General features: G+C 49.6%; 5 protein-coding genes across 5 annotated transcripts; 3 read left to right on the forward strand and 2 right to left on the reverse strand.

Moving 5' to 3' along the window:
- Window positions 1–413: 413 nt before the first annotated feature.
- Window positions 414–1472, forward strand: UREG_00423 (uncharacterized protein; the record flags this gene model as incomplete). The annotated part of the gene is made up of 1 exon (XM_002540864.1): window positions 414–1472. One exon carries the CDS (start codon window positions 414–416, stop codon window positions 1470–1472), a length of 1059 nt encoding a protein of 352 aa, XP_002540910.1.
- A 244-nt stretch (window positions 1473–1716) lies between these two features.
- Window positions 1717–3678, reverse strand: UREG_00424 (uncharacterized protein; the record flags this gene model as incomplete). Its single annotated transcript, XM_002540865.1, has 1 exon — window positions 1717–3678. The coding sequence occupies one exon, from the start codon at window positions 3676–3678 to the stop codon at window positions 1717–1719; it is 1962 nt and encodes a 653-aa protein (XP_002540911.1).
- An 841-nt stretch (window positions 3679–4519) lies between these two features.
- On the reverse strand, window positions 4520–6214 carry UREG_00425 (uncharacterized protein; the record flags this gene model as incomplete). Its single annotated transcript, XM_002540866.1, has 3 exons — window positions 4520–4587; window positions 4659–5571; window positions 5633–6214. The coding sequence occupies 3 exons, from the start codon at window positions 6212–6214 to the stop codon at window positions 4520–4522; spliced, it is 1563 nt and encodes a 520-aa protein (XP_002540912.1).
- Window positions 6215–7963: 1749 nt separating this feature from the next.
- UREG_00426 (uncharacterized protein) lies at window positions 7964–9846 on the forward strand (the record flags this gene model as incomplete). The annotated part of the gene is made up of 3 exons (XM_002540867.1): window positions 7964–8802; window positions 8864–9640; window positions 9708–9846. 3 exons carry the CDS (start codon window positions 7964–7966, stop codon window positions 9844–9846), a joined length of 1755 nt encoding a protein of 584 aa, XP_002540913.1.
- Window positions 9847–10300: 454 nt separating this feature from the next.
- Window positions 10301–11410, forward strand: UREG_00427 (uncharacterized protein; the record flags this gene model as incomplete). The annotated part of the gene is made up of 1 exon (XM_002540868.1): window positions 10301–11410. One exon carries the CDS (start codon window positions 10301–10303, stop codon window positions 11408–11410), a length of 1110 nt encoding a protein of 369 aa, XP_002540914.1.
- Between the last annotated feature and the right edge of the window lie 115 nt (window positions 11411–11525).

The following is an 11525-nucleotide window of genomic DNA, read 5'->3' on the forward strand; positions in this document are numbered from 1 at the left end:
AACGCAAAGTCGAAAGCGGCATAACTACCAAAATTAAACCCGCAAAAGTTCTAAAGGAAATGGATATGGATCATAATGGGTGGCGGCAAAGGTGGTATTCCTAATTTTAACAGGCCTACAAATTTTATTCTACCCTCCTACTTCAAGATTTGATTCTGGCGAAATTGAAAGTCAAGTGAATGACTCGACTTCTTGATACCCTATTAACGAACCTGCTCCTGTTATGGATATTGTGATGAAGAAGTACAAACATTTAGCGTGAAGCGTTCTTATAAGTGGCCATTTGACAGTGATTCGGTGGGCACTGAGCAAACATGGAGCCATATGCGAAAAAGGGATTGCATATATTTGCCCCGTTGTCCCTCTTTCCATAGTGGAAGAAGCAAAAGCAAGTCAATCTTTGAGCGATCATCATGACTGAACGAAGAAATTCAATGCTTCAAGTGTTTCTTTGCTCCAGCGACCGCAAGTGTCGTCGTCCTTTGCCTCGCAGAAAGCCTCATCCTTCCTCGAGCGCCTCTCCCCTTGGTGGAATGAGCTCACCACCGCCCAAATTCCCTTTCAAACGTTTCACTAAAATTCTAGGGCAAAAAACACGCTCAGCTAAAGAATCGTTTGACAATCTAGCCACCGGCTCTCTTGAGTTATGGAGCAAAGCGCGACGTCGAATCTTCCCACGCGCAACTCTCTCACGGCAGTTCTATCTCCAACAAGCGAGGTTATCAGCGTCCTCTATGAACCATGCCGATATTTCAGCACCTAGTGTCACAAGCCTAGCAGGGACAGATGCTACAACAGTAGCAACCGCAACATCATTCGGGGGATTAGAGCCCGCCCTTGAATGCATTCTACACCCAGCAAGGGAACCTGCAGAGAGGATCTCCATAGTGCCATGCGAGCCTGGCAAATCAATTCTCAAATCCTTCCAACACAGCATTCATCATGGACTTTGCGCCGCTGAAGAAGAAACTATCGCTAATACGTCCCTCAATTTACTCATGACGTTCCAAAAATCCGCGCTCAAGAGCAGGGCTTCGACGGGGTCACTCCATTCGCGCATGCGTCGCAGCGCCATGTCCAAGGATCCATCGTCAATAAACAGAACCCATAATTCCCCAGCTGGAATTCTGGCTATGGCGAAGAACGAATATCGACCGTCGAATCCAGGGTGTCATTGCTTGACTGGCTGCGTATGTCGAGTTCTAGAGCGATATTTCCTCAATATCATCCCTGACCACAGCGACTCCGCGGACGAAGCCGGCAAGGAAGCGCCAAAAAAGTCAAGGGGTGTGAGCTTTGGTCATGCCGATATATACCCCATCTCACCTGTGGGTGACAGCGGCGATGAATGGTCGTTGTACGCTGATTACAGCTGGCTTGATGAAATGGAGACGGCGGTGGAAGATTATGGAGATGATATTCTTGACCTCCTGGAGACATATGATTCTGATGAAGACGTTTTGAATAGTTAATGTGTGGATTTAGTTATTTCTTCGTCTCGAATATAAATACGATTAATTTTCTCTTTCTTTTGTGTGCTAAAATTACAATATAGGAACTGACAAAATTGCCCCTGAACATCCTTACAACAAAGTGCAGAAAAGGGCAAAAATCGAAGGTGATGGAGCCCGGCAATTAAATATCAATATCGACATTTGTTATTCATAAAAGACCTTGGAGCTTTCGCTTTTCCACTCTTAAGAAACAGTCTTGTAATCAGATCTCTCCGTCCATAGCATTTGCAAGAAAATCCTCTCCATATCGATCCTTCACAAATTTCCCAACTTCATCCCTCAAATTGAGCACTTCTGGGGACAAAAGAACCTCCTCTCCATCCCCAAACGACTTCGGATCAGATCCCCTTTTATTCCCTTCGTCTTCATGTTCGTTATGCTTGTTTTCATCGTTGGACACTTCATTTGGGAATGAATTCAGCGCAAACAGAAAGACAAAGTCTTCGTCACGGAGAATTGAATGCGACCGCCCACGCTTGCACTCGTCCTCCATTTGCTTTTTAGTCTCAGTCTCCTGGAGATGCGCGTTGTAATCGCTTTCGACTTTTACGCGAAGTCGCTCCAGGGTGCGGCGCATTTCTTTTACCGCCTTGCTTTTAATCTTCGGGTCATCCATGACGCCTAAGCCAATTTTCTTGACAGCAAGCTTGGGAACCTTGCCGTCATTTTGCACGGTGTACATGTTCGATAACGCAAAGTCATAAAATAAGTTGGGCCAAGCGAGTTTGAAAGGAGCTCTTTTTGGAGTGCCAACACTGGCAATTTGATTGTCCACGAATCGTTTGGCCGCGATTCGAGCCGTTTCCTCACATACAACACTGTCGCGACGACAAATCGGAGCGACGAAGACGTTGACGTGCCATACGCCGGGTGATCCCAAAACCGCCTCTGTTTCCGGTGCTGTCCACTGGCAGCCATCGCCCACAAGCTGAACGAGTTGCATGATAAGTTTTCGTGTTTCTGCTGCCCCGGCACCAGTGGTATTATTCCGTCGAAAAGAAATTGGACGATGGATCAGACTTGTTGCCAGCTTGCGATCTTGACAGATACAACAGCGGAACTCTGCTGCGCAGAGAATACGGGTTTCGAGAAAGGCACCGAGGAGGCTATAGAAACGGCCGTCATCCCCGGTAGCCGTGGCGAGTTCATTGGCATCCCAACGCAAGGTGAAAACCATGACACTCAGCAAATTGCGGCTTGTAGTCACCTTGGTGTTGATAATTGGTTTGCCACAAAAGACTGCGACTCGCAGTGGGACTCTGCCGGGGGTATCGATCACCGGTTGGATTGTCGCGCCAAACTCCTGATCCGCGTCCTCCCATTTATCAGACTTGATAGACTCTTCCTTGTTCTTCAGGTCCGATTTCTTATTCTTGAAAACGCAACTCTCCCTGTGGGTTTCATCTGGGACCGGAGGTGGTCTTTTTGCCAATTGAGCTAACTTGGTGAGCCTCCATTCTGCCTTTTGTCGACATTCGCGGTTGCGAACGCAGACCGGGGCGGATAGGAAATGGATATGAGGATTGGGGCTTCGAGATGCGACTCCAATCGCAGCCTGAATCTTCTGTTCGTCGTCTAACTGCTTGACTAGCTTCGCAATATAAGTCATCATCCCGCGCATCTTGGCCCCATTTGCGAGCCTGGTGTAGCCGCAATAAGAAAAGCAGAGAGGCTGGTGGGCAACATCCAAAGCATTCGGTTTACCGCAAGCGACGCATTTATTGGGGAATGAACGGAGAAGTTCACTATCACAGCGCCCAGCAAGACATGCCAGCTCTTTCGCCTGGGAAGTACTATCATTGTCGTGTCCATCTTGTTTGTCGTTCTGAATCTCGCTTTGGCGCGTCGATATGTTCTTGTCGAAAAAGTTTTTGCTCACAGGGCAGGTGAACTTGATATGTTCGAGCTGTGGAGCGCTGACGAAGGGGTTGCCATAGAAGAAACTGAGCATGATGGGTCTTCCGATCGGGGAACGCAAATATTCGGCAACTTGTGCTGCACTGAAGCCGCCACGATAGCTTTTATAAGCAAGCTGATCTGAAACCATTACGTCGCTCATTCCGCCAGCGTCTTCGAGAGGATTGAACTCTAGGCCTTGATGATCCTCGTCGCTAGACGTGTACGGAGAAACATCAGGCAAAGAAGGGGGATTGTTTGTTGACATTGTGACTGTTTCTGCTATTGCCGAATGTGTTGTGGCCTTGCGACAATATCAATGGGGGTTAGAGTAAAGGGGATTTCTCCTAGAGAGCACAAAATATTTGGTGACCCAGTGGTTCAAGAAAAATGAGTTCACCCGCCTGGGCTCCTGAGCAAAAAGGTTGGAAAAAAAAATTGGTGGAAGAGGATGGATAGTTCGCCTTTATATATGGACGCATTGGGGAGGCTAGCTCAACGTTCAGTCAGCGCCGAGAGGGTTAACCCCAAATGTATATCGAGAGGGAGGGCATCAGTTACTGAAATTGAGAGACAGTCAGATGAACCGGAATGCTCGTACCAGCTGGGAAAATGGATGAAAGAACAAGCAAGCCATTATCATGCACATTTGTTAATTGTCCACCTAGATATAAAGCTCTATGCATCATGAACAGAGCAGTGGAATGGCAGAAAAGGACACGCTGGGGGAATATCGACTGTGCATCCAAGATTTAAAGATACCTAAAATGAACGGATGTGCGAAACAATCATTTGGCACCTGGGATAACCAGTCTAAAATTTCCAATATATATACCATGAATAGATATAGAAGTAGGAGATTAGGAATTACACCAGAGGGAAACGGAGTACAACAATGTTGTACCGGAGGGTGAGGCCAGAAGAAGATATCTGTGTAGCGATACACCCAGGTCTATTCAAGACTAAAGGCGCCTTAAATCCAAGGCGAAGGAGAAACAAGAAAATGTAAAAGGGGATATACTCGCTTGGCTAGTGATTCATGATCGAAAAAATGATATTGGGTACTCGCAGCTGGATTGACGAAGGGGACCGTAGTTGTACAACGCGGATTAGTAGATGACTTCGAGGACGGAGAGGAGACCAAAGACCAAGAAGGCGATCGCTCCACCAAAAGTGACTTGAGTTCAATTAGCGCAAACGCCTGGAGAGAGAGGATGAACTTTGGGTATAAACGCATTTGAGACTTACCCGTGCGAATACTGACTTTACCAGCAATTGCCCTTCCACCAAGGACAGCTGCTGCGGTGCACACTCCATGGCCGATGATGGCGCCCCAAGTGATCCACAGGTAATCCTGACCGGCGGCCATCGCAATAGTAGCGATTTGGCTTCGATCGCCCCATTCGCCTAGAAACGTCATAGCAAATGTTTGGACCCAGGCAGGACTAAGTAAAAGCGAGACGAGATTGTTCAGCCCGGCGAGCATATTGCTTATCGTTGAGCGTCGGGACGGGGAGTTGCCTCGAGACGAGGATGGCGAGTTGCTTTCAGGAGTTGGAAGATGGTGTTTAGAAAAGTGGGATTTGTGAGGAACACCTCCACGGCCAGCCTCTAGGGCATACGGGCTCACAGACGATCGACGGCGGCTTAGGCGCCGCTGCTGGTGCTCTTTTTCTTCCAACTCCATTTCAACTTCCTTCATCTCACTGCTCACATTCTCGTCAGGTGACATATTTTTGGCTTCAAAGAGCATTTTTATACCGAAAACAAGGAATAGAACGGCCGCTAAAACGTTTGTGTAGGATTTCGGAAGGATTGCTGGGACAGCATGCCCCAGGATTGCAGACAACACCGTCATTGTAATGAGGGCGGCGAATGCAGAAGAGAAGACAACCATCCTTGGGTGCCGCATAGCCATCAATGCCGCAACTAAAAAGGTCTTGTCGCCGATTTCTGAGAATATAATCATCGTAAAGGAAAGGACAAACGAGTGGAAAGGCTGTATGATCTCGTTGACATGGTCATCGCCATGTGCTGTATTTGGCTTGTCGTGGGGTAAAGATTTCACCGGATCTTCCACAGCCAAACCTTTACTGTTCCGGCCACGAGGCGGCGTTGGAGGAGGGATGGAATGCGGTGATTCGGGAAGGTCTTCGGGTTTCTATAGCCTCCGTTAGCAAACAGGAACTGCCAGTAAATCATTTCGTCTAAGAAATATATACCTCCAGCAGCTTATCTTTCTTCTCCTCGTCCTCCTTCTTGATTTGATCGCCCTGAGGAGTTGTAATTTTCTGCTGCTCGCTATGCGGCAATGGTGGTGCCTCTTTGGGCGGGTCCGGCTTCTTCTCGATACCTAACTGATTCCCTTTATTCCTCTCGGATACCCCTCCTTCCGTTCCTCGAGTCCCTTCTTTCGGACCAGGCCTGTTTTTATCATTCATAACTCCATCATTTGAGTGTGGAATCAATTTTCCATCCGGACCAACATGATCCGCCGAAGGGTCCTTTAAATCCGGCGTTGGAGATTTGCCCTTGTCCAATAGAGCCTGTTCTTTTTTCCGCTGCCGCTCCGCATGCGTTTCGACGAATGGCCCAGCATGGGGCTTTCCATCCTTTCCATCGATAGGTGCGTCCTCGACGCCTCTTATCTGAACACGAGGATTCGTATGAGGGCTTCCGGAAATGGGGCCGGCTACTACCTCATCGGAGGAGGTAGCGGTATTTGCTCTAGGATCGGCGAGGGTAAGGGAGATGGAAGAACAGAGGAGAAGGAGGAGAGGAACGGGAACCCGTCGGAGCCTCATACTGGATGTTGGAGGTACGAGAACTCGTAAATACGGAAGGATAGCACTGTCAACGCCGCTTAATAGTAGAAACGATGGGAGACGATCGACCGGTTAAAATCTCTCAAGTAACAAGTTATGAGAAACAGAGAACCAATGATTTGGATCGATAAAACGGGGGCGCCTTGTCCGCAAGATTGGAGGGAGTAAAACAATTTTATCAAGACCCGAGCAAGCATCTCCTCGTCAGTAATCGAAAACCGTGCAGTTGGCATTAGAGCGATGATCAATAGTCGCGAGGTCTTATATTAATAACTGACTGCGGTCTCATCGATATTAAGCCAAAGTGTCACAGAAAGTCAGGGGTGTGGCTTGATTCCATGCACAAGCCACCTAGCTAGTCTGGCTAGGCTACATTCGGTTTAGCGTCCAGATGGACTTGCTTTCTAATCCTGGCCTTACGTAATACCATACTCTACAGTTTGCTCGCCTTGAAGTTAAATCTGATGGAGATATTGTTTCCTTCTGCAAACAACAGGCCGCGAGACGACAGTACTGTACGACTATTCTATTGAAGAGCAGTGATGCTGTTGTGTACCGATAGTCCTCTTCCGCGCCTCCGGAAGAGCCGTCAGCAATTCAAGGTTTTGAAAGACATACTGATCTCAGGCTTCTTACCAGCAGAGCATACCCTGAATTACGAGTTCTGCATCTCAGTTCGTTCTTTGCATCTTCCAGGCCCAAGGTACTGTTAACTAGTATCTGGGGTACACGATTAGGGTACAGGATTGGATCCCCGTGACGGCTCACTGCTTATATAATCTGAACCATTCCTGATCTGGCTGTTCATCGTCCGCCTCAAAACAAAGGGATCGCATCTTCTCAGGGTGTGATTCTCGTTCATATATTGAGCTTTATACTTGCCCTTGCGCCTCAATCTCGTTTGTACATGTAACTGTTACCCATGCCAGTTACTACGCGCAGCACATCTCGCCCTCCAGCTGAGTTTGCTGGTCAGAACTCCAAGTTATGGCCTGTGGCGTCGATGCTGGCATCTGAAATCCCCGAGCGGCCAGAGGAGGATGTAGAGGATATTGATGGAACGACCCTACATCAATTACCCCAGGAGGGGTCGATATCAAGCGGCAGTGATTCAGATCCTGATGATGGTAGCAATGCCGAAGATCCCATCGTGACCCCGATCAAACAAAGTAGACTGTCAGCGGCAAAACGTTCAAGTAGGTGATGTTCATTTCAGGCCCAACAGGAGCGAGCGCATTGTATAGTGGATGTCTAGCTCCTTTTTATGTATTTTTGTTGTCTTTATCCTGATGGATTTGACCCCAAACCTTGGTGTTGAGTGAGCCTTGGAGTCTATACTGATTTGCGTCCTCAGACAACCCCTCGATACTACGCAAAAGCGGCCCAGTGTCTCCGCTCAAAACTCCGGGAAGCAAAAGTGTGAGACTGAGCCATGTTGAGGTCCCTGTGTCGCCGGTGGACCACGCAAACATCTTTGGCCTACCACTTCCTGTGGCTAATGTGAAAAAGGTGTCAAGTCAACTTGACCCTCGTGTCATGCTACGCGCATTGCCTAAACTTGAAAGGTGGTCAGATAAAATCTTGCTTCTCTGGGATCAACACGGATTTTCGTACTCGCAATTCAAAAGCCACATTACAAACTCCACCATTAAAATTAGGCTTGAGGAAAGCTGGGGGGACAGCTTTTTGGATTTTAAAGGGCATTTTGGGGACAAGCATTTTATCAACATGGTCAAAGCAACGGAAGCTCTTCCCCACGCCGAGAATTTGAACTGGAGGCCAGACGGGATTTACCAGAAAGCTAACCTCGCGCAATTAACGTTGGATATTATATACTTTTGCAACGGGACGACACCCGACTCTCCACTAGATGTTATTGACAGCCTGTTCCCGGCACCGTTCATCTCATTGGACTCGAGGGAGCACGGCCTATCTGACGAGGCCTCAGCAAGGAAAATTTTCGAAATGGGCCTGGCGATTCGAACTCAGCGTTGTATACTTACAATGCACGAGGCCCCAAAGGCAACAAACAGCGAAATGATATTAAGAGACATATTCAATGCCTCTTGTGCAGATACTGCGCTGCGCGGGTGGGAGATGGGTGGCCTTCAAGATGAAATGGGCGATCTACCCGACAGATTCCATGATCAAGTTCAAAAGAGAATTGAAAAGATTCGGGAAGCGCTCCGAAAGGACACGTCAATACCCGTAGACTTCACTACGCTGAAGACTGCATTTCCATGGTCCGAATTCGTCGTGCAGCTTGCAGCATGGGTTCGAGAAACAACCGCTCAAATAAACAATCGGCTGCGGGAGCAGGAGGACCACATTACAGCGATAGCTAAATTGCGGCAAGGATTAGAGTCAAGGATGGGCACCGAGTCGTTGCGACCAACGCCGGCGCTGGCAGCGTCACCCGGGTCAAGCGTGCACTTCTGGAGAGAGGCCCGACAAGCTTCGCAAAGAACAGTCACGCCGGCAGTACGCGCTTCACCAGAAACCGACAATCAACAACTGCCCCTGCAGCCAGAACCTCCACCACCCCTTCCGCCCGCAGCACCCCAAAGGTAGAAATCACGCTTCTAGCCTAGTGCTTTTCTTTATTCTCAACCATCTAATCTTCTATAGAAACTTTATATCTATCACGTCGATCCGGCATCTCCAAAAGCTAAGGGAACGAACCTGCGCTGCCGTTTCTCCAGGCCTCCCGCGTAGATCGCTAAGCCAAAGCCACGAGCGTGGGTCGGTAAGGACAGCAGGGCCCGCGGAAACCAGCAACAAGGGAGACGAGCAGACCTCAGCTTTAGTGGACATTGACAGCACTCCTGTTTCGTCACGAAGAACATTCTTGAACCGCCAAGCAAATGCGGAAAGAGTGTCTCCAATCCGATACACCCAGGATGGGGCCGACTTGGAACCAGACATGGAAAACACAAGGAAACGACGCCGCGCGGAGGAGAATGAAAGTGAGGAGAGTGCATTTGAGGACAGACCTGGCGTGTATAACGACACCCCTCGCCCCTCAAAAAGACGGCGAGTTGATCCGAGGGCGACGACTACACAGGCCAGCTCGGCGCCGTCACCAAGAGTTCCACGGCGCTCCCAATCAGTCACGGCTGAGGCTGCTTCGGCTCCGGCCTTGCACCGTCAGCGCCCCGAGGGTGTTAGGAGCAGAGAGAACGCCGTTAGAAGGCTGCTGAACCCAACTTTGCCAGGAGCGCCAAGAGTGCGTTTGGCCTGGACAGCTCAGGAATCCAGACAGCTAGTGCGTTTGGTACGAAAATACGGGCCGTCTTGGGTAGCCATAAAATCGGCCGACGATGAGGAGGAGGAGCCGAAGCTTGCTAATCGGGGTCAAGTTCAACTCAAGGATAGGGCGCGCCAAATGGTCTTTGACTGGCTCAGGTAAATACTTGTATCCCATTCCACGTAGCTTTTATGCGGCCGATTAACGTGGGGACCATATACACAGGGCCGGGCAGCGGCTGCCAAAGAATTTCATACTGATTGGCCTTTCCGCGAAACATATTGCCAAATTGGAAGCCATGGGCATAGATTTTATGCAGCGAAGGGAGGAGAGTGAGCATGAAGATGATTATGAGGATGAATGAGCAAGGTGGGGGCGGGAATGCTGAACAAAATGAATGACGCCGACCGTTCTCTATCAAGTGCTGATTAAGAAAGGGGACCGCGACTTTAGCCGTATATATAAGAGGTTGAATCTATGATTCTTTTGGCTGTACATACTTACTCCTTGTATGAAACATTACATAATATGCAGTATGCAAGGGGAGTGTGGCTGATGCTGTGGCTGCCGTGGCTGGGGCGGATGAGGCTGAGATTCAGCTGGCCCGTGATCCCTGTGGCTGCAGCAACGTCCCGTCTCACGGCTGGAGTTCGTCGCGGGTTGCAGGTTGACCTGGAGCCTGATTGCTTTATAAATATCCTGTCTGTCCATCGTCTGCCTGCCTTTGTTTCGAGAGAGCTGCCTCTTGTCAGGGCTTGCTGTGCACAACATCCATCAGATCCAGACAAAGCTACTAGGTTCAGGACGCCTGCTGAACCATGCTTCGAGTGCCGGGGTCCTATTCTCGAGGTCGATCGCCGTCCCCTGGAGGGAAGCATCGCCATCGATCGCACAGCCGTAAACATTCTCCATCGCGAGAGAGGAGCAAGAGCAGGAGCAAAACATCGAGCTCCAAGCACCATTATGATTCCGACTCAATGGATGACCGTCCCCGGGCGCCGGCATCCCGGTCCAGTACCAAGAAGCGGTATGACCTCGACCTCTCGGACGACGACAGGTATAAAAGCGACTACAAGAGCGATTACAAGAACGATTACAAGAGCGATAGGGGTCGACGAGCGCCGCGCGATCGCCACTACCTGTCCGATGAAGAGTCAGTAGCTGGGCCGAGGCAAAGCAATACGTCCTTACGGAGCGATCGAAGCGATCGCTATTCGCATGACACCGGCGCTGAGCGCAGCCAGCGAAGCACAAGTCGCGCCCTTCGCCCTCTGGCGAAAACCCAATACTACTCAGATCTCTACAGCGATAGTGAGGACGAAGGATTGGCATACGGGGACATCTACTCTGACTATCCAGTTTCCAGCGGGGAGCGTCGATCTCGGTCTCGCGAGAGAGTTCGCAAACCAAAGAAGTTTTACGACTCCGATTCAAGCGACGAAATCCAGGAACCCGCACCCCGTACCAAGGATCCGCCGCCCAAGTACCGACCTCACGACAGCAAGAGCTCAAAGCTTGGCCGAAGCCACTCGCAAAAATACTACTCTGCGGCCACAAATGCGCTTGCAGCGAAATTGCAAGAAGCAAAGTCCTACTTTGCTGAAAAACCACAGAATACAGGTAGTGGAATCAACGAGGATGAATGGGCAGAAATCCCCGAGTGCGAACGGCCGGATTTCGTGCCACCCGACCGACGGAATCAGGGCTATACCGCGTCCACCTCGATGAACAACCAGCCTGGAGCTCCACCACCTCCCCCAGCTCCTCTGCCGCCCGCCACCTCTCAAATGCCGAACTCCAACTACGCATATTCGCAACCTCATCCACCCATTACCCCAAACAAGGCGGGTGAGCCGGTGCGCGTTCTCGCAATACCTCAACAATTTCTGCTCCGCAATATGTTTCGCCTGAGCATTACGCAAATTTGAACAAATCGGCACAGCCTACACAGTCTTTTGCTAATCTCTCCTACTCAGTTCGTTTCACCGGAACATTATTTAAACATGAATAAGAAAACACAGTCTTCGCATACTTTGACTGCTC

This window comes from Uncinocarpus reesii, genomic scaffold, assembly GCF_000003515.1.
Source record: "Uncinocarpus reesii 1704 scaffold_1 genomic scaffold, whole genome shotgun sequence".
Lineage (NCBI taxonomy): Eukaryota > Fungi > Ascomycota > Eurotiomycetes > Onygenales > Onygenaceae > Uncinocarpus > Uncinocarpus reesii.